This window comes from Bombus flavifrons, chromosome 10 (genome assembly GCF_040668555.2).
Source record: "Bombus flavifrons isolate JBK064 chromosome 10, iyBomFlav1_principal, whole genome shotgun sequence".
In the NCBI taxonomy this organism is placed as follows: Eukaryota; Metazoa; Arthropoda; class Insecta; order Hymenoptera; family Apidae; genus Bombus; species Bombus flavifrons.
This window is the reverse complement of record NC_138451.1, coordinates 13,163,330-13,186,434: the sequence shown is the minus strand read 5'-3', so window position 1 is coordinate 13,186,434 and position 23,105 is coordinate 13,163,330. Positions and strand designations below refer to the sequence as shown.

Below are 23,105 nucleotides of genomic sequence, written 5' to 3'. Positions count from 1 at the left end.
CATGCTAATCTGCTATTCAATTAGATTGATATGAAATAAACAGCGAAAGCTATGGAGCGAAATTAATCATTGGTGGTTTTGAAATGCATAAAATTATCATAATTATACTTTAATAGTTACGTAGCAATTCATTTTATTAGATTACCAGCTTTTTTTCACACATTGTAAAGCCATTTGAATGGAGAAAGAATAAGCACGTCCGATGGAACTGAACAACACATACACCATTTTATTCAATCAAAATCGATATCCTTCCATGGAAGTGGTATTAAGAAGCTTACTGAACGTGAAATAGAATTATAGAAAAATGAAACAGCAACGCCATAGCGTGTATAAATTGATTTATTTCTGCATCATAAAATCGATATTACTTTTTCATTGAAACAGTCTCTGTGAGAATTAAATATCGATGTTCTGGAGAATTTTGATACGCAAGACGAAGCTCGTAAAACTAACAAGTTAATCAGGTATACGAAATGACGTAGCGACGTGTTTCGTTCGACGAGTTCTCGCTATTTTCAGACACGCGGAAATTTACAAAAATTCTGCACTTTGTTTCCTTATGAGTGCTGATATACTAGAAATTCAAAATCACTCTTTCATCGCTACGTTTTATTACAAAATCTACGACCGTAGAGTTTAATTCCATTAAATGTCCGAGCTCATTTTGTATAGCGACTCAAGTTTCTTGTATTCGTAGACATCGATCAAAGAACGCGATATACCGTTTATCGATCATTTCTCGAATCTCCATTATGTCCGCGTGGTTTTATAGAACTGTTTCCGATCCATTAACCCTGCGTCGAACGAGATCGACGTACAAACAACTCGGTCGATTCAATTAGAGATTCAACGATGCTGTGTTTCACTACAGATAATGAGACAGAGGCCCGGCATGGTTTTCGCTTAGGCGAGTTTCATGTACATGCTTGCACGCACATCGTTTAGACCACAATAGCGTTGCAGTCCGCTGGAACGAGAAGGGACGATTGCACGAACGGGTGGCTCGGATTTTTACCCTCTCATTCAACTTGACGACGAATCAGAGGTTTCGAAACGTTCTCGACGACAAAGCTACCAATCGTGACTGGAAAGAAAGAGCAGCCATTTCGAATAATTACCGACGCGACTATTCATCATCCGGAAACTACGAGAGTCCCGGAACTGTCAATAAACCGCGGACAGCCTGATACATTCGGAATTTACACGCGTATGTCTCGCGGATATCTAATTTCAATTTTTCAATTTACTCCTGAGAAAATGACGGATGCACAGATCAACAAACAATCTTGACAGAATTTTGCATTTTGGATGATCAAATGTAGAGGGTAGTTGATTTCTATTGTTTTAACTTACGCTATGATTTTTGGACTTTTGTATTTCGGTCTTGGTCTCATTCTAGCAAACGGAAAGAATTGTTAATGTTTTAAGAAAGCGTTCATTTTCATTTTTGGAAGAGGAAGCTAAGAGAATTTTATCGAGTCATATTGCACGAAGCGATATCGACGTAGCGTGGGAATAACGCGGCGCAGTGAAGCAACATTTACGAAGAAAGGGTGAAAGATTCATTGTAACGAATAAACTATTCCAGTAAATTATGCAACGTAACGTTCCCCGCTGCGCTTGCTATTCATATTTTGAAGCTTATATCCTTTTCAATCGGCATATCGTACCAACGAGGCAAAGAAAACATCATTTTATATTTATCGATCACCACCTAGATTTCCGCAAACCTAATTTATTATACTCTATTGCATGTTTCTATAAATACGAAGAGACGTTGGTACGATACAATTTTAATATTGGTATTATCGATGTTATCGATAAGACTAAAAGTATTTCGTATATACGGATGAGTACGGATAAATTATTACTTGGAGAAGATGCACATTCTTACAAGATATTGCCGAATATTTAAAATTTCTACTTTATTCGACGAAGTTAAAGCTATTGAAGAATTCAGAAATCCTACTTGCGTTAAGGATGTGCAAAGCTTCTTAGACATTGCAAGACGCTTCTGTAGAAAAGTTTATGCTTAAATCGTTGAAATATTGACTGTTTTATTACGATCGACGATAAAACTACTGTTTACGTGAAGCGTAATAAAATGATTAAAGCTAACTTTCACAGAAAAGAGGCATTGTAGTCACAATGCAAAAATAATTTTAACGCGTTAGAAATATTCTGTATATATTCGCTGGAAATACATTTTAATTCGATTATAGATATAAATCTGAAGATCTAGATTTCATAGACTTAATTCTAGATCTTATTTTATTTTGTCATTGATATGTCATCGAATGTCGCTCATAGATATATCATCGTTATTCAAACCATTATATTTCTTATGCATTCACCTGTGCAATACTGAAACATGGAATTATCTTTTCACGATTCATCTTAACAACAATTTTACGTTTTAAATCAGTTGATCCGCTCTATTTTTTTTCCAAGTGTTTCTTTCATTTCCTTGGTCTGGCGATCCATCTTGTCGGTGAATTTTTCGCGCGACCGCAACTGTTTCTCGAAGGAAAATCGTTGCGGAAACACGACGTCTGACCCAGTATACTCCGCGCGGTGACTGCAAAAGCAAGGAAACTCGAACGTTTTCGGGATCAATCCGTTTCACCGTGTACGATTCGACGAACGCGCTGCATCCAACCGTTTTCCGTGTCTTTCTTCGGTTTCCTTTCAGCCTGATACTTTTCGAACTTTCGCCGAGAGATGTATAATATTACTTCCGTGGCTGAGTCTCGCACTGATCTTCGTATTGACGTATTCTTCTTTGATCAACCCAACTGTGCGATGAAATGTCTACAGGAATTCCTTCCCCCCGATTTCCAGTTCCTTTCAGATTCTTTTGGTCAGCTCGTTTTCCAACGCTGGTATCCCAATGCAAATACACCTTTATCAACGTTTTCTTTTCCCCTTTCTCTCCCTAGAACGTCATTGCATTTTTCAAGGCTGTTTCGATAAATAATTCATAAGTTTGGCTTTTATCTGATATTAAGTCCGAACACAACTTTGGTATCGTAACAACCGGCCATTCAAATTGTTGTTTCCTTTGACTATTTAACTAAACATTTAACTATTTGTCTGTGAATTTGAGCCTACGAATTTTTATGTAATTCAAATAATGTCAGAGAATGCCATCCAAAAAATGCTGCGGTAATTCTTTGTTTCGCATCCTCCAGTGTTGTCCTTGTATTATTCGCCGTGTAACGTATATTCGGCGTATGGTACCAACGTGATCGATGTACCATGCATTATGCATGTATAGAAAAAGGTGTACTCAATAGGATTTTCTCGAATCGACATGCTGAATTAATTTTATGGTCACTTCAATGTCACTTAACTTTCTTTATGGACACTAAAGTTATGGCAGAAATGACATACTGCTATGTCAGAAAAGTGACATAAGGGATTGTTACTACAATCGATCAAGGGACAATAAAAAGACTTCGGCAATCCAACGATTACAGTATTGCGTCTTTCGCTGAACATCGAACGACTCGGTGCCACAGGTTGTTGAAATCGTCTAAATGTTCTCTGTTCCACTAAGGGTAAAAGGAAGCGAGATAAACTCTGTTTAGCCTCTAATACTGATTACTTCGTAATACTTTATCATTCGTTCCTAACACGAAGTTGCGGGACTGAATTCAGTTTAAACGGGAAGCTACCAGAGGAAAGCTACGAGACGGCGTGGCTGGAGTTGTAGTTTATGTTGTGGTAAACAAATTAGTTAAACGAAGTTAGTACGATAGAGCGAGGGGATGTTTTCGTTGCAGGAAAGTATTATTTGCGTAATTTGTGCTTCAGAAGATTAATAGAACGCTGAAAGCGCGCGCAAGGGATTGTAAAATGTTCAATTAAGAACGAATTAAAATTATTAAAACCTGCAATGAAAATGTGTTAGAATTAAAAAACATATTCGAACTTCGATACGAATAATTTGCAGAATATTGCGATATACCGACGTTTTACGCTGTAGGAAATTCAGAAATATGTCAATCGAGATTCAATGAATTTGAAAATATTTTTAATAGAATAGTAAATATCTGCATTTGATTCGGTGGAAAAATAAGTATTTGTCGAAATGGTAGCAACCCAGATCTCTAGTTTTCTAGTTAAGCAACGATCGGAACAACGTTGCATGTCTGTATGAAGTTAGTTGTGTCATTATGTATACATTGCTGCATACACGATTGGCATTATCGTTGATATCGACTGATTCCATGAAGTGCAAATCGATTGCAAATAAAATGTCGAGCAATGTATGTCGATGGAAATCGTTAAATATTTGCGTTCTGTTGTGCCCCATTGAGGATTCGTTGAAATTGCGTAAATAAATCAACGAATGAGTGTGTTAGGAAAATTAAATGAATTCGAACTATGCCTAATTCAAAATACGTTCGATTAACATATAGATGAGATTCTTTATCGATAAACGTTTTTAAAAAGTTGAATATTTGAAAGAAATATTCGAGCAACTTTAAATGAAAACTGCTAGAAAATAAAATGAAAAGTAATTAACCACACAAATAGCAAACTATTTCAAACATTTCGAAACTCTATAAACTCGGTCAATATAAAAAAAATATTCTCGTGAAAGGATTCAATCGTTTCTTTAATCACGGAAACGAAATGCAATTTGGTCATAGTTGGTGCCTTTTTTCTCTTCACGATGCATCAAAAAGAAGTTTGTTTCGCTGTTTGCTTTCGATATGGTCGATGTTTCGACTGTTCGATAGTGCGCACCGCTGGTCGTCGCGTGCGTTACTAGATGTATAAACATTTATTTTACGGGTGTTTCGTGAAAGTAATTTCACCGGATCGTCTATCACGTAGATTTGTTGCGCATCGAAACTTCCAATCCCTTCACGCATATGCATCTTCGATCGTTATAGCTACGACGAAAGTTTATCGTTTCTTACTTCACCGTATAATTTAGTGCCGTGCCGAAGTTTACGATTGCTTCGCTGGCTTGGAACACCAAAAACGGAACGCGCTTTCTGCAGGCATAATTTTCTGTTTTTGTCTTGCTAAGGTATCGCCGTGCTTCGTAAATCCTGTAATCTATCAACCTTTTTGCGCGTGTCTTGGCCTGTTACGCCGGCAGACGCTAACTGATGCACTGTAGCTGTTCTCATTTGTTGTGGTTTGTTTGATGTTCGACTTTTTTCCATACAGTTTTTAACTCAAAATATTCTGTCTGTCGGTTTTTCGATGATTTTTTACGATTCCGGTATTTGCGCTTTCTTTAATAATCTCAATTACACTGCAGACCAGGAAATTAACATTATGTGTGATCTCATTAGATTCTCAGGAATACGATTAAAGTCCTTCAAATCTGACGAATGACACATAAAAAATACTCTGCAGCAACGTAATATCCAGCAATAAAGTGGAATTTGATTGTTGATTTTTTGCCATCACATCTGATTTTTTATTTAAATATACCATTATCTTCCTGTATCTCGAGTCGTAGACACAGTGACGTAGACAGCACGTGCTGCGAGATGAGTTTTAGGAAAAAAGGGGATGCTACGAGGAATGTATAAATATTAAATGATATACAGAATAGCAAAGTTAGGGTTGTTTCAACTTTCTTTCTTACGACAAGTAAATTTCGTAAGTACTTAAAATTCTAGTCGTTTGGTTTTTAAACGCTAGAAAAATTCCATTTTTTTTTCAGCTTATACAACTAAAAAAATGCATAAAAACGAAGAATGAAAATTTTGTATTTTGAAATTTTATACCGCGTATCTTTCTTACATCTATCACGTTCCTTTATTATTACGTTTCATTTTGTAATACTCTAAATATATAAATAGTACCTTTATTTTTAATCTGCAAGAGATTGGGATTTTTGAAGCAGGTGAAAGGAAGCGAAAAGAAGAAAAAAAAAAAAAGAAAAAGAAGAGACGAGGGCATGAGTTTTCTCAGCGTATTTTCCTCGCGAGAACGAGTGTTTATAATCAAACAGTGATATACCAACGATCGTACCCTGTGGCACAGAAAATCCCGTGGTGCGAAGTAAATAAGAGTACTCGTTAGTTCCGTTCTTCTGCCTGTCTACTATCTCCCACGTTTGTGCGTCGCTTTCGAAGCTTGCTGGGTGCTGTTCCGTAACGCTTCACCTCCTGAATTTCTTGTTCGAATACTGCCGCTCTGGAATTTCTGTTCGCCGTTTGAACGTGCTCGTTTCGCGAGAGCTGCGAGCCTTACCCCGCCGATACGATGGCTGCGGGCTGTTCGCGCGGAAAGGACAAAGTTTAGCGCTTTCCGTGAGGCGCGTGTTTCCGTGGGCGCGCGTGAATTATTTCCTCGGTGATTTACTTCAGTCCAAAATCACGATATTCATGCGGAGGTAAATTACGCGCGGAAGCGGCTTCCCTCGATACCTTCGGCCTTTTCAAGAATATCGATCATATCTCAGCAGCGGTGCGTTCTATCGGTCGCGTCGATTACGCGCACGTCGATTATTTCTCTAGAAATTGTAGTTTATTCGCATGATTTTGTTTATTCGCAGTTGCTTGTAATTATCGTTTCCTTTATCGGGGTAAATTATTCACGACACGCAACAACATACACCGTTGATTAGAAGTATCAGAATATCGGTGGCAAAATGAAGTTCACAAATCGTTGGGGACAAATCATCGTCGTTACTACGTGTGAAACAGTTCATGAAAAAACGAGAATATGTGCAAATATTTCAACAGCCAGGTTTGGAACGTTTTTATTAAAAAATGAGAGTATGTGGAAATATTTTTGTAGTCGCTGCATATTTTTGAAAAATATGTAAAAATAATTCAAAGGTTTTTGTAAATAAATAACTCTGCACATTGTTGCCTGGAATCGTAACATTTGTAGATACAACGTTCGTCCTTCTGAGATCTGCTTTATAGTGTGTACACTTTGTTTTGTAACAAAATAGACAGTTTATTTTTAAATTCTTTTTATGCCATTAAAACTGTGTTATTTGATAGTTTACTAAATCTAGTTTCTTCCTTTTAAGCATCTATTTCTTTTACTTACCAGAAAAAAAAGGAATCGGAGTTTCTTCAATTTCCATCACCTTTCGAATCAGCATTTAACAAATAAATTTTCAATTTCGACAAAAGCGTATCTCGACCACTCTTTTCTATTGGTTCAACCTCCACAGCACACCTCTGCTTGTTCTCTCAGGTCAGCTCAGACCTCTGTTCGCCGCGAAATCTATTGAAAATTCAAATTGAACGAGATCCAAAGCAAACAGCACCTCTCACGCATCGGTACGCGTGTGACGACCGCATGTTCCATCAACGTGTGTTGTCCTTTTGAACCTTCGTTTGCGTTTAACCATACCGACAAGTGTTTTTGAAGTTCTCTTTACGATAGTCTCTGCATTTATAATTTTGATCTTAACTCTGATTTTAATTTTATAAAATAGAAACGAAAACATATCCAAGCAGCGTATAATCCGAAATATTTGAATTGTCACGCGTTCGAATGACCGGTTTTGTATCAAATCGACAGAGATATACTAACAATACTGTCTGCTTAAATTTCGTAATACAAATATTGAATCCCAGCGGAGTGGATATTCTTCTGGCGGAGTTTATTTCCAAATAAACGACTCGACGCAATGGAAATTTTCAGGATGATACGGCGCACTGTAAATCGATATAATACACAGTATCTAACGAATCCAAAATTTCCAGATTTATGACAGCAGTCATTTTCATAATTGCCAACATAATTTATGAGATTGATGAATTATACACGCGTAGTACGTGTGTTGCACATTGGAAGAGGTGTTTCGTTGAAAGCTTCGTTGAAAGCCTTTTTGCGATCGATGCACACACGATATACAGGATGCACTCGACATTTTGTGTTGTTGCAACAATATCGCTGATGCTGTTTTTTTTTTCCAAGAAAAATGCGAATCTAAGCGCGAACGTCGTGTTCACCTCCTACTTCTACGTTGTGTAACTTACAATTATTTAAAGGTCGATCGTATATACATTTTTTCTGAATTTCTGAAAAAATCGAATTAGTGCTATCAGTCGAGGAAAATATTCATTAATTTATATTTGACAAACAAAGACATACCGACGCATTCGTTGTTATTCTGTAAATTAATGTTTACACAGCTGCTTTCGCAACATCCTTTTTTTTTTTTTACTTGGAAGAAGTATCAAATCTTTCAAGTAATATCAAGAAAATGAAGTGCAAGAGGCAGAATTTCTTAGTTCAATTTCCTCAGTTTTTTGTTCAATCTTTACGATAAAGGAAAATTTGTTTTCTACTCGTAAGATTCATTTGCTTCTTTATTAACTTCTCGTACTGTTTGCCTATCTGCTTATATCGTACGTTTATAACAATCAATTGAAGTTTCAGTAATTTGGAAATAAATTATTAATGCATAAAATTTACAACTAAACGTTTTGCTTGTGCTACTTTTGTATTGAAAATCATGCTGATAGTACATCCTGAAAATTTCCGTGGTTTCTGCTGCATTTGACTTTAACATCGCGTGTTTGAAATGTTATATAAATATGGTTGGACGTATGCGTTATATGACATTATATTCATTGTTTTAATCGCGTTTCCTTTGATTGAGATTGAAATTATCAAATCCATCAAAATGTCAGGCACAGATCTATTTTTATAATTACTGAAATTACCATGCTGGTGATATTAAACAACGAATATAGTTTGTTTACCTGAGATAGAAACATAATTATAGCATATACATGTCCACTTATTTTTGTTATATCGCTTTAATTATAACGAATAAAATATATAACATAAAATGCAATCTAAATCTCATAAAAGTCAATTTCCTTGTCAATTTATATTTTAATAATTGATTTTTCGGTTTCCAAACTTTTCGAAAAGATGTGTGTCAGCAAATATATTTCAAAGTTTAATTCCAAATGATCTTTGACCCCGAGCGATATATTATAGTTCTTTTACATATTTGTGCGTTAAAATGATCGATATTTTCTTTCATATACAGTGGCTACAAAAAATACTTGCTCACACCCTTATTCTTCGATGAAGCATTTTCTTTTTTATCAGATTATACTTTTCACTTTCGTGGTATCAAATTGTTTCTTATCGTACGAAGATACCAACGAATAACACGAAATCTAATATTCTTGCAAATAATTATTCAGTATGTAAGTGCTAGAAGTATGGTGTGATTGTACTTTTTGCAGCCACTGTATTTGTTTATAGAAAGAAAATAACAACGTAACGGCTTCACGCGTGAGTAGCAATTAGTAAGGTAGTCGATCCAAGAACGATAATAATTGCGTAGAAGGCTATTTTGTGCAGCGGCGCGAGTCTCGACATAAAAGTGGAAAAAATAGCTCGGGTATTCCTGGCACGCTTTATTAATTAAAAACGCCAGTCAGTCGAGACTTGCATTACATTTTCCACGGCTATTCATCACGAAGGTCATAATCTTGTTGTTGGAGGCGGTCGACCAAATTCACAGAATTACGCTGGTTATTATAGCGAGTGGAATGTAGTGGGTCAGTTGACAAAACGCATCCGTCCTGGACTTCGGGGACAATTGTTTCATACTTGCCTGTTTCGTCATGCCAACTTTTAATCCCTGACGTAACCTTTTTTAAAGTTAAGTTTGTTCTCGATTATTTTACTGTGTGGAACTCTCTGTCTGTGTGTTTGTGCTCGACTCTGATAGAATATCTTTAAATAAGCAGCATGGAATTTGTAATTAACGGGCATTTTAATTACTTGCTTCTATATAATCTGGAAAAGTCTTAAGTCAAACATGTGGCAAATTCGTGCGAATATTTGTTAACTGTAACGCTTTTTAATTTTGCTTCCATCATTTTCGAGACATCGTATTTCACGATGATATTTGGTATATCGTTAATTTCATTTCATTTATAACATAGTAAAAGCTTTTCTTATAAAATGACTCTCTTCGCTTGATACCATCCATTTATTCGTACTACTTTCACAACGTAACGCTACAATTGTTCCCTCAGCCTGAAGCTCACGATGAAAATTAAAAACGCAATTGAGGAAAGTTCTCTCGAAATATACGTACGAATAAAACTTTGTCGGCTGATGCAAACTCGGCTTTACCACCTGCGTAGTTGAATGTTCGTATCGCTTAAGAATTAAATATCGAATTGCTTCTCTCGTCCAAAAGGCGGTTTAAAGCGATCTGGTTACCGGCTCGCGGCCACTTTGGCCTGCGAACGAGAACGCTATATAATATTTCGTAAAACGGCTGACACACACCGTCATTTTCCACTCTAGTTTGCTACAAAGGGCGCGGAGACGAATAAAAAGGCTGGCTGAGCCTATCTGACGTCTGTGCACACACCAGGATGTCACTCGTGAGAAAGCGGCGTTCGTGACCTGACGCGCAAACAATGTACCACCGAAAAATATTTCTTCCTGCTTTCTGACTATAGTGCAGTAGCGAACCGCTTACCAGTTATACACGCGCTTGAAACTCGAGCTGAAAGTTTCCGGCGACGCTCTTTGCTCGGAGAAAGTATTGTTTTCGCGTCGCAAAATGCCCCCTTTTCGAAATTCGCCGCTCCAGGGCTTGTCTGTGCCTCGCTCGTCAACGAGTTTCTGCTACGAAGAACGCGGAATTATCCTGAGCTTGGCGTTTTCAATTCTAAATAGTTGTACGAGTAAGCGGAGCACGCGCGATATCGGAAGAGTTATTGTGAAAAGCGATTATGATAAGTAGACTGCGGACTTGCGTGGATTTATGGAAAATTCGAATCTACGAAATGCACACAATGCGTTAATATTCAAAAACGTGTAAAATATACAATGATTATTACAACGTTTAATCGAGTGAAACAAGTTTCTGTTATATTCGTAAAAATATGAAGTTGCATAAGAATCCGTGAATGTCGCGTACAAAACCAAATTGCAGAAAACTTTGCAGGGAATATCGCTTTTCGTCTTACCTCGACCTATCGCACATTTAATAAGCGCAAGTGTTCAGAAATTACTCACAAATAATCGTAATACATTAATATTAGCTTTTTACTCTCCTACAGATTCGATTCGACGTAATTTGGGTCGAAATAATATCGTTTATCTTGGATTGAAAAATATGTTATTCGTCGATCTGCCATGCAATTCGCGCTAATCTCATATATCAAATCTATCGGAAAAGGCATTACAAGATACAAGATGTCAATACCATAGAGCATTACTAATTGAAACGAGAAATAATGAAAAACTGTTGGTACAATAAAATAAAGAGATCATTATTGAGTTACGTTGGATATTGTAGATTGATACGCGGAATAATTGAAATGGGAATTTTCAAAAGTACATTAGCTTTCGCCGAGCAACATACGATGTAAATTTTACATGATTTAATTTTATCACGTATAAATTATTTATCACGAAAGCTGTTGACGTATATATCTTCGTTAATTATTTAACATTTTTAATACGTCATGTAGAACTTTTGTAGCCATTAAATACGATTCATTTTTCTTAATAGCATCTACTGTCATCGCGTTTAAAAGATCTTTAACACAATATTTCGACCGTTCGCCCTCTTTTATCGACCACGATCGAACATCGATTTTCTAATCAGAAGTTATTTATCGCGCATCGGTATCAGTTGGGTAAAATGGTTTCCGAGTTGGCTCGAGGGAGTGCGAACTGTTTTAGTTTTCTACCGAGGGAAAATGGCAACTTTATATCTCCATTCTCCTTCCGGGCGTGCGAGCCTCGCTCTAAAAATATAAGTTTCTTCCTGTTCTACTTCCCTAATCTTCCGTTCCGAGTCGTAGGAAACTCGCGGAGAAGCGTGCAATTTTCGAAGACACGCTTTCCCCTTTTTCTTCCGTTTCTTTCCGTGCGAAATGTGTCGCGCAAGTTCGCAGCGGTATTGCACGGCAATGAACGATTTTTCCATCGGCGGCGAGGAATCGACTTTAAGTGTCGTATCGAATTGGCATACGAATCTCTCATTACGCGGATCGATCGTACTCTCTGAGTTGGTCGACCGTTCCGAAACTGGAAGAAATAGGAGAATAAATAAACGGCGGAATCGATTACGAGAGTATCGAACTGCATCGCTTCCTCTTGGTTGCTGCTCGCCACGGCTTTCGCGAGCCAATCGAACGAGAGTTTTCATCGTTCGCGATAACTCAGACAAGATACATACGGCGATACTTTGGCCACTTTTGCACGGTGCATGTATGATATTTCTGTTAAGTGTTCCACCATCCTTTCCGACCAAAATGAAAAATTACAGTGTCGATTAAATTTATAGAAAATGATGGTTACCCGTTTCAGTCACGATATAGACTGTCTCATTGTAATAAACTTTTGTAGCGGTACTACGTTTATTTATGCGAAATCGTATTTTTATGAGTATAATTCCAAAAATGGAATCTAAGCAGAGAATTGGTTCGCCTATTGAACATTGTGATAGATATTATATTTTGAGTAGTTTATACATTTTTGCATATCATGTGCGTTCTATACACTTGTGAAGTTTTAACGTTTCCGTAAATGCCATAAATAAGCACGAAATGTTCAAATAATTTTTCAAGGTATTTATGTTTCTTTGGCAAAAGTTTCATTTGAACGAGCTATATACAGGCTCCCCCAGTCGCTTAAAATGATTCATCGAAAGTCCTAACTTACGACGAATACTTAGAGCAGGAAAAATAAGTATTGCAAAGGGTGATGCCTTCAGGAAATCTTCATCTAGATTCAGCGTATGTACGCGACGCCTGTAGATGTTCAAGTGTAACAGAGAATTTATGTGACACGAAATGTGTACACGTATTCTTGTAACACTTTGGTGATTTCTTTTCAGAACGGCAAGCCATTGTTGATCATCGTTTAGGGAAGAGGCACTCTTTTGTTCTCAGCGTCGACTAGTCTTTATTCGTAATAGAATACGTGACACTAGCAGTGTAATGTAAAGTTTCAAGAAAAAACGAGGAAATATTCATACAAATCTATCTCACTCGAGCTGACAAGGGGAGCTCGTAAATAACGCTCGACGGAACCATGTTTGCGCTCATCGCTAATGCATAAAGCAAAATATTCAACAAGGATTCATTCTCGTATAAATTTTGTCCTAGTGACTGCTTTTAACGCTTTTCGTTTCATTGAGAGATCTTCAAAGCTGTTCACGCGCTAGAAGTTGTATATACGAAGTATAAGCGCAGTGTTTTTGATATATTAGTCATATCGTACGTATATCGATTATTTTCACAAATTTATATCGTTACCTTTCCCGATATTAATATTTCCGATCAAACGCGTTCACTGCAACAAAGAACTTCACCAGCTTATATTATACTGGTCTTAACGAAGTACAGTACAAAGTACAATCGGTCACAAAACTCTGCACACTTTCTCTCCTTAAATGTAAAATATCATGGTACAGAGTTAAGTTAATTCTACGAATTTTTTTCACACACTCAGGCACGTAACGCTAAATTGTAATACGGCTTATTTGCCTTCTTTCTTAGGAGGAAAATTGAAGTAAAAGAAGAATATAAAATGTAATGCCTCGCAGGTCTTCTTCTTTACATAAGATTCAATGTCCTCCTATTTCCCCAGCGTTGAAAAAATTAAAGGTTTTGTAATGCAATACTACGCCAAGATTTCTTAATACGTTAATAAAAATACGTCAACGATAATTGTGTCAGTTTCCTTGGTAAGTCATATACGTAAAATTCGACGAATGTGTTTAGACTTTCGTGACTGACTGTACGTCTAGCCACAACATTCGTCGATTTTATTATCGAACGTAGCAGAAGCGTGTACTGAGAATAAGTTGGAAAGATCGGGAGAGACTTATCCGTATTCTTTCCACTCTTCGTCTATTAGCCCGTTAAGGAGAAGGGGAAGCATAAGAAAAACAAAGTAAATAAAACGAAGAGAAATAGACGTAGAAATATAGTTGATCGCTGTGCTTTTCACTAATGTCAGCAGTCGCCGGTGGTTTTCAGGCCGACAACACGAAACGGGGTCACCGATCGCATTGTACTGCTTTAGCGAGTGGAGGACCGAGGCACTTCGCAACAATTCATGCACTTTTGACCTTTGCCGCGTTCTCTCTCCGCGAGAGAGTGCAACTGGAACGGCCTACTTCTTGCATGGACTCGAGACGACGCTAATACAATTTCGAGACGGCGTCGAGGGCAAGTATCAGCGCGACGCAGCTTGTGTACGACTGAGAATATACTTTAATACCTATACATATATACATATACACAGACCTGTGTCGATATACACAGATGTCTCGGCAGATACATTCTAGATAACGTTTATTAACGATTTCACAGAGGGTGTCAAACTGATTTTGCTCATTAAAGATAACCTTGAACGATATTCGCGATAGTTGCAAGACGGAATATTTAGTGATGTATAAAATTTATCTGACCAAGAAGTGATTTATTTTAGAGTCTATTAAGTATGGACGTACATATACCAAGTAATATCTTTGTCAATTAATATTTACTCAGTGATACATTGCCGATTCAGTCTTTCGTTCAGGTATGTAGCGCGGCAGAATTTTCAATGTATTATATAACTTGTTCTCTCGATCCTATTCAAGTAAATTTATTTATGAATATCGTAAACCTCGAGCTATATTGAACTGCATGGTTTCGCAGAATCTTCTTTAAAACTCGGTTTGCCTATTCGTCGAATTCCACGGTGAAAATAATACATTTTACCGTTCGCGAGTAGTTTTTCAGACCACCAATATTTCACGCCGATTGGAACTTTCTGTCGGACACATGCTTATTAAAGCACGAGGAGAGGCCATGGCTACTCCTTCCACTATTCTATTTATCGTTCTACGCCGGTTTTATTGGAGTTCTCAGGGGTAACCGCTCAAAGAGCCAGATTTGGGATGTTAATTTATTCCATTTCGTGGAGGAAAAGGGCTTCATGAAAAATCTAGGCCGGATTCCACCCACGTGTAGCTTCGAAACGTGCTTCCAGTCATTCCACAGCATCCGTGTTAATCATCCAGTGGACAGTAGGAAGTCAGGCCGGTGAAAATAGTACGCTCTATACTATTAGTTTCGCAAATATGAATTCATTTTCACTCGCTTGATATTATATAAAAACAACGATTATATTTTTATCGTCGTAAATAGCGATATTTTTACGACACTTTGATCTTCTGTTCGGATGAAATTATACGTTGAATTATTATACTTTGAAAAAGTTCGCAAGTAATTTACAAAACATTTTTCACGTTACATCGACGTAAAATTCACGCCCTGAATCGATGCCCTAAATCGATCTTCATTCTTTTCTTTTTTTCTTTATTTTTGAGACACAGCTACTAGGTACTGTATGTTATAAGATTCGAGGAAACGTCAAGTCATCTTAAAAGTGACACTGCTATTAAATTCGTCACTAAACGTGCGATGAATGTCATTCTATATAGCTACTGAGAAAGTTAGCATTTAAAGTTAAGTTCTCTGATTCTATGTTCTGTTATACATACCGGCTCCCCATAGAACTGATCTACGAAAGTATTTCATCGTCGCAGAACTTCCTAATTTTCAATATATCGCTGTTTACAGTTTCTAAAGTTTAATTGCAAAATTTATACTACGCTGTCCTTGTGATTCGCATTTTACCTGACTTTGACATGCAAACCGCGCCAATTACCACTAAATACATTTACCTAACAGCTGTCCTGCCTATTTCGTGTAGCTTGCAAAACGAAACTAACAACGTTCGACCACCGAGTCGACTATATACCTAGCGTAGCCAGGCTGAGCTTTTGTCACGAGAAATTTATTTACAGGACAACATTCCTATTCCGAATGGTTGTCGCAACGGATATTACCACCGCCAGTCTACCGCGACGAGGGGGAAAAATACGATTCTTATTGACCTTCTGTCCTAGTGGCTTTAGGAATATGAACTAAATTAACACTTTGACTGCCGCGGTGACCCAAGCTGTTCTACTAAATTTTTTAGAATAGTTAAAATAAGATGGACCGAACATTTTTCAGCGAATGTTATAGCGTGGTATATTTGAAGTTTCGTTTCAAGTTTAGTTTTTTGTGTTCGATAATATCGTAAGCGATTCTCGCGAAGGGTTGCACAGCGATATGGTCACAAACGTCTTAAACGAACATTTATCCGGCGTTTGCGTTTCTCGAACGACCGTTCTTTTATCCAGATGTTGGAATTATAGCGTAATGGCGTAACCGATTCATTTGCACGGTTCTCAGATATCTTCAACGATCGTTCGAGAAGTGCTTATTGTATACGGAAAACGCGCGTAAAATTTTTCTCATACACCGAACAATTGCAGCGAAACGAGTTTAAGAATTTTCAGTGAAATTGCTGCTCTACGGAAATCTTTTGTCAACCGCTGGCTGCTTATTGGAAATGAAGCCGAGAAAGATTTATCAAAAGGTTGCAAGCTAGGTTTTAAAACTTGGGCCAGATTATACTTTCAGCGATTATAATTTCGATATTAAGATCCTTGTAGAAAGAATATGAACGTAATTATTTGTCATACCATTGATTCTAGCATTTCAATGTAATTTTTTTTATTATTATTTAAGTTATTAACTTTCTTGTAATTTTGAGATAATATTTTCATAACGCGAGGAAATGTATACTACTTTAAACGTTAATTTTAAAAGGCAAACGCTTTAAGGATTTTCTCCAACTTTCGATAGCGATCGTCTGGCACAAATCCAAAGTTAAACGAACGTTTGATTAGAACTTTGAAAAAGTTTCCGCTAGCTTCAGTTTTCCTGATTTGTTTCTGTTCATGTATCTTTTTAATCCTGCCGATAAGGCCGATAAAACTTGAAAATTTCAGAACAGTGTTCCTAAAATTCACGCATTGATCTTCGATTGACATTGTTATCGCTCCCTCCACCTTCTACATAGGGTATTCATTTATTTCCTGAAATGACCATTTAACGGATTACAATAGAAATTTTGCCAACGTTTCACTCCGGTATTCAGAAATTATTCGATAAAAGAATAAACGTTAAATTCATACGTGAAGTATACGGTAAAAGTTGCGCGATTAAACGGTTATCTGAACTTACACTAGCAACGAAAATATACAAGTCCACGTCTAAATCCTGAATTAATAGGAAATAGTTACCTAAAAATGTGACGATCTATTTCTAACTTTTTACTGCAGAAGAAATCAAACTATCGCTCCACTATTCAAAGATAATAAATTTTGTTCCTTAAATATTTTAACAATTTTTATCAATGTCCATCAGGAAAAAAAAGCTATGGCGCTCGTGTCGGAGCAAATATTAGCATATTCCGGCTGCCTCCCCTTTTATTTGATTCAATCCTCAAAGAAGATACTAAAAATATCGCTGTTTTAAGTGTTTGCCCAAGAGGTGTACCGAAGGTTGACTTCAAAGGAAGTGAAACATTTACAAAGGGGTCTCCATTGTTCGCCAATGTCAACAATTCTTTTTACGCAAAGCGAAACGACGTCTGTCGACCAAAACTCATGACGGTTCGATGTTTTCTACGTTTCAACAGACGTTGAATAGCCTTGTATATACTACTTTTAATTTAACATTAAATCTACGGAACCATTCGAATCGACTACTATCATATTTTTTGTCTTTGCAGTCGTTAAAATGAGTTTTTCACAATATTAATTTTTACTTTTATCGAGACAGAAACACGAGTACGTATATCACTGGTACTTATTTATTTTTGTCCTATTGCTTTAATCCTAATCAACGATGAATAATATATTTGTCTAAATATTAAATGTTAGCTAGTTCTACTATCAGCCCATCTTCGTCTTCTCTTGCTTTTTCCCTGCTGTCCGTTATGTTTAATACTTCAACCGTATGGAAGAAAAAATTCCGAGATGACACGGTATTCGTATAAAGAAGCGCGTAGAATCGATCGCATTCGGTACAGCAATTTTGGATTATAGTATTCGCTTGTAATGGCTGAGAACGTACATTTCCCCTGTGCTGGGATCTCCTTCGAAATATCGCGCGGATGGATACGAGCTTTTCTACCCTGGTGCTGGCTTTAAGTGGATTTAGCCGTGCGAGATCGCTCCACATTCGGAACCAATCGATGGTGCAATTTTAATGAAGCCCCGTCATTTGCTTAATTCATATTTACGGACGCGCTATTTGCCAGGATTAAAGTCCTGTTTCGTTTGTCCGAAACATCTTTTTATCATATACGCGTGTCATGTTGCATTCATTAGCCCAGAACGGTGAATAATGCGTGATTTAATGTCGTTCGACGGAACACCGCGATTAAAGTCTCGCGGGAAAAGTTTCATAAATATCGACGTCGTTAATAACAATGTTATAGAAACTCCGGCGAAATAGGAACAAAACTGACGCGTTTAAAGTAACATTTTAAATGGCGATGATGCTACTATATGTTCCGTTGAGTAACGAATAACGATCCAGTTTTTGGATACAGTCAAATAAATTCACCACATAAGTTTAAATCAGTTCTAAAAGAACGGACGATTTGCTTCCATGATCTATCGTAAGAAGATGCCGCGAATAACTGTACATGTTAAAGCTAAATTTATAAGGCAGCGTTTGCAACATCGTCGTTTCCTTGTACTTCTCGATTCGTGGGATTCGTCGCTCTAGCTTCTTCACTTCTTCATAGTTGACTTAATATCCTAAAAAGAAACGATATGTTTCGAAGTAACTTCGTATCGCCCCTCCCGTAATTGCTAGAATTGTGCATGTTCTCTCTTTTTGCAAAACTGGTTTCGGTGGATCCCGAGTGTATCTCCGATGGTTTGGCTAAGAGGCAAACTTAAAATTCCACGCGTTCACCGGTCGAATCAATTTGACAAATCGGTCGTGCCGTTCGTTTCCTGTTCTACGAAGAATTTCAGCCGGTTTCCGATATTTTACAGTTAAAAGTCTGCTTGTTGGAAATTCAGTATACGCCGTCTTTCGCACGGCTGCTTCTGTATATGCGCAGATCGGTCGTGCGTGCACGCGCACAGGCCTCTGTTCAAGAGTTCATTTGCTTTCGCTAGGACGGACACCGGAGGATTGGTCCTCCCTGTGTGTACCGACGCACCTGTGCACGACTGTACAGACTGTTTCTAAATTGGATGATCAAAGTGCCATGGTACGTCACGTGGCTACCAGTACGAAAAGACGTGGTGATTATCGGTCCCAAATTCCCATGCATCCTGATAAGGAAAAACTGTAATTTATGCACTTCTAGATTATGTTGATGATAAAATGGCATTGCGAAGTCGAATATTCAATAAAACTTGAAGCGAACAATTTTCAAAATGTGCTGCGTCACGTTATTCTTTAATACCCTATTTATAGGAAATTTGTTTAGACTTGTAGGTTATTAATATTGAAATTATTTAACGAGGAAAGAAATGTATCTTGTATTCGTCAAACTTATTTCATGTTCTATTCGTGGTTTATTTAACCGTGTTTTTGGTTTACTTTAAACCCAATCGTATTTCCCTTATTTTGAATACACTTCTAGAAGTTTGAGGAAAGTATTCAACAAATTTCCTTAATGCGCATTGTTTCCCGTCTTAACTGCTTGCTAAAGTTTTTCTTAAGATATCCAAAATATATTTACTTCTCGAAACAAGTTTAGAATAAGTTGCTTATTAAAACAGTGAGATCGGGATATAGATATTCGAGGACTGTAGCAAGACTAAGTAAGATTCGTATCTCTATGGGATCGATGTCATATGTGTACATAATTGTACACGTATATGATGGCTCATTTCTCCGAAATGTTAGTGACGCGTTCCTCGAGCTGAACCACGGCTCCTTCTTGTAATTAGTGCAGCCACGAATCCATTGGATTTCGTGGTTGGGCCTGGAAGCCTCGTCGAGCAGCTTTCATCGTACGTTTTAATCAGCGTATAATTATATTAGAAGATGGTCGGGAGCTGTGGAATAGCAATTAAACGTCTTGTGAAAAATATCTGCGGTTTTTGTTTCAGATGCAGAGAGCGGTGCTACTGCTCTGTTGGCTGCCGCTCCTCAACCACTGCCACGCCGTAAATCCAGGTAATAGAAAGATACTTTTGCCTAGCTTTTATTAGAGCTGTTCTCTCGTTAACTTTTAAACCGTTCTATTGCCTCGTGTGCGATGTTCGCGTAATTTCGTGCCGTTTTGAAACGAGATATTGCTTCCTAAACAACTGGACGTGTTCCGCTTGATATTGAGAATCGTTGGTGACAACTAGACTGCAGGTTTTTAGGCGTTTCCAAGAAACTCGAAACTACGAAAGTGCAGATAATACGAAAGAATATATATAATATGCAAAGTATAGTGTTTTTTTTATAATGCTTGGTATTTTACAATACTTTATTTGCATCCGGTATACCCTGATACGTTATTTCTTTCGAAATGAAGATTAAAATTCAACTGAACGGTCAAAGCGTCACACATGTGGATATTTTTGCACATGGCGTGGTGTACGTAGAAATACGTAGGATTTCAACGAATTAAACAGGCAGCGGTTAAAACCAGCGTTTAAAATAAATTCGTTTATCTCATTTCCCAAGAGGATATATGAAAAACTTGTTTCACAATATGCTTGAATTGTTTAACTTACGCGCTTTGTACTTTCTACACAATTTCCTATCTAATTTATCGACCCTCGTACAATTTTAATTAATAAATATACCAGTTATGAAATATAAAAAGACCAACCTTTGCCACCAATCTAAAACTGCTACCTCGCGTATAAACGATCTTTTATATTCCAACATTTTTCCCACGCCAATAAAACCCTTAACAATTTCATCCGACGCGCTGTCGTAAATTTCCATCCAACTTCCGAAATGGCTCTGCCGTCGAATCATTAAAGTTACAAACGACAAAATGTTTCCGCGTTTCACGGAATGTGCTCGCCCCGAATGCGAAACTCGTCGGAATACATATCCGAAGAAAAATTAACGTCCATAAAGTCTTACGGAGCGTAGACGCGATCGATTTAACGTATTATTTTCCGGGAACCGATAAAATCGATCGTCGTCCGGCTTCCGATTATCGCGCTAATGCTAGTCGCGTTCACGCGGCGCATCCATCCGAATCTCTTAACCCGCCGCAGCCCTCGAATTTTTATATTCTAATCGTTATATTCCAATTTTTATATTCCTCGAATATCTATATCCGATACTTTTACTACCGACAAGCAGAGAGACATAAAATATTTTAAGTTCAAATAAAATTCATTCGTATCGATAAAACGATTCTTTCGTATTTTCTTCAAAATCAAGAAATGTTTTAACAGAAAGGCGCGATTCAGTCGAAAATGACTTAAAGAACGCAACTGGGTTAATATTTTCCTGATCGTAATCGGTCAAAGAAACGGAATATTGCTTTTACAGGAATTCCTCTTGGTTATGTAACATTATAATATATCTCTTTCGTAATTCCAATGCTATGCCATACATTTTTAATGCAATAAGATGCGCAACATGAAGTAGGAGGTTCTTACGCTCGTATAACTATTTGCGATTTAAGAGCATACAGTGATGCGTAGAATGAAAATATTGTCTTTCACAGTGGCGCGCAGTGGTATAGGACAATGATCAAGCGGGCGAGGCAGCGCTCGGGTTGCATCTAAGAGCGTAATGTTCTAGAAATGAATAAGTATATACTTTCAACCCCATTAGCGTACAATTTTTTCTTTTTTTACTTAACCGGTTAAAAATGCGCGCTTTGTCTTCAGTGGAATTGCTTCTTGGGTGTATAATAATATATCTTTTTCTAACTCTAATAATACATCTTACGTTTTTAATACAATGAGAAGCAAAAAGGAAGAGATAGAAGGTAAACGAAAGCAAATGTTTTTATAAATGCGAAAACGTGATCGTATTTATTAATAGAAAAAGTGGTTAGTCAGCAGTGTTCGTGTCTCGCACGGGCTTTTGCATTTTGGACAGTTAGCTGTGCTCGTGTCTCACCCTTAAGGGGTTAATGTATAGCCGGAAGTTAGGCGTTTGAACGTATCTAGGCAACATGCCGGACAAAAACACTGCTCGCCCCAGGATCGTTAAGAATCGCCGCACGATGATGGTCGCCGGTTTTATTCGAAGTCACGAATCGCAAGGATACACGAGCTCAATTCCTTTATCTCTCTCTCTCCCTCCCCCTTCTGCCGGTACGCGTATCGCGACGCTTATTTTATCATATCGGAAGCATGTTACATGCTTTGGCTAGTCTCGTGATACAACTTCCGTTGGCGTTGAGAGGTTCACTTGTACTACTGATATCACTCGTGCTGATATCGCTTGAAGAATGGCGCGGGTGAACGCGTGGCATGTATGTACTTTGGTTTGATGCAGGATAGTTTATACGGTTTTGCGAATCAGATGACTGAGAGAAATATGTTTCTAGCTATTTCTATAGTATTTATCGGGGGGGATCATTGAGATGTTCCGATTGAAAAGGCTGCAACTTTTATCACTAGACTGAGGGTGTTTCATTCGTTGTAATTTACAATGAGGATGTTTGATGGATCGTGAAATTTCTCATAAATGCATAGATAGTGACTATTTATTATAACGATGTTAGAAACATCAATTGAGAATAAAAGGACGATGGTATCTGAAGGTTTTAAAAATTAGATTGATGAATGGAATGTTTCGTGTATTTTCAAGAAATACTTAGACCAAATTATGCTGAACGAGGAATGAAAGATTGCTAAATTACTCGTTTTTATTCGAAAATTGATAAAGATTACAATCCATAAATTAACAATTTTCAAATTATAGATATTTTATCGGATCCACTGAAGCGCATAAATTAGAGTACGCGCAGAGATTTCAGTTAAAAATACAGATGAAAAATATTGATATATGATCGCTTGGAGATAAAGCGAAACATTTTGAATATCCGAAATCACTATGTGCATGCTTTGAAAATTGTAGTTATTAACCAGCTAATGACCTCCTGGGAACGGTAATAACTTGAATTATGCTTTCATTATTGTACTTGGTGGGAAGTAACTCATACTTTTGCACATGAGTTACTACCTATAATAAACTGTAATGATAATAAACTTTCTTTCATTTGTAAAATAGATGAACACAAACAGATTTCCTGATAAAAGTAGCTTACTG

At 37.3% G+C, this 23,105-nt stretch overlaps 1 protein-coding gene across 4 annotated transcripts in view; it reads left to right on the top strand.

The window, feature by feature from the left end:
• Window positions 1-23,105, top strand: part of Sol1 (CUB domain-containing protein Sol1) — a 549,725-nt gene that overhangs the window by 64,656 nt on the left and 461,964 nt on the right. For 3 of the 4 annotated variants that reach the window (XM_069121832.1, XM_069121834.1, XM_069121833.1), the window contains one exon: window positions 19,973-20,039. In XM_069121832.1, the coding sequence (XP_068977933.1) occupies window positions 19,973-20,039 (67 nt within the window). Of the gene's footprint in view, window positions 1-9,512; window positions 9,628-19,972; window positions 20,040-23,105 lie in introns of those variants that run through there. The other variant, XM_069121835.1, reaches the window with a different exon arrangement.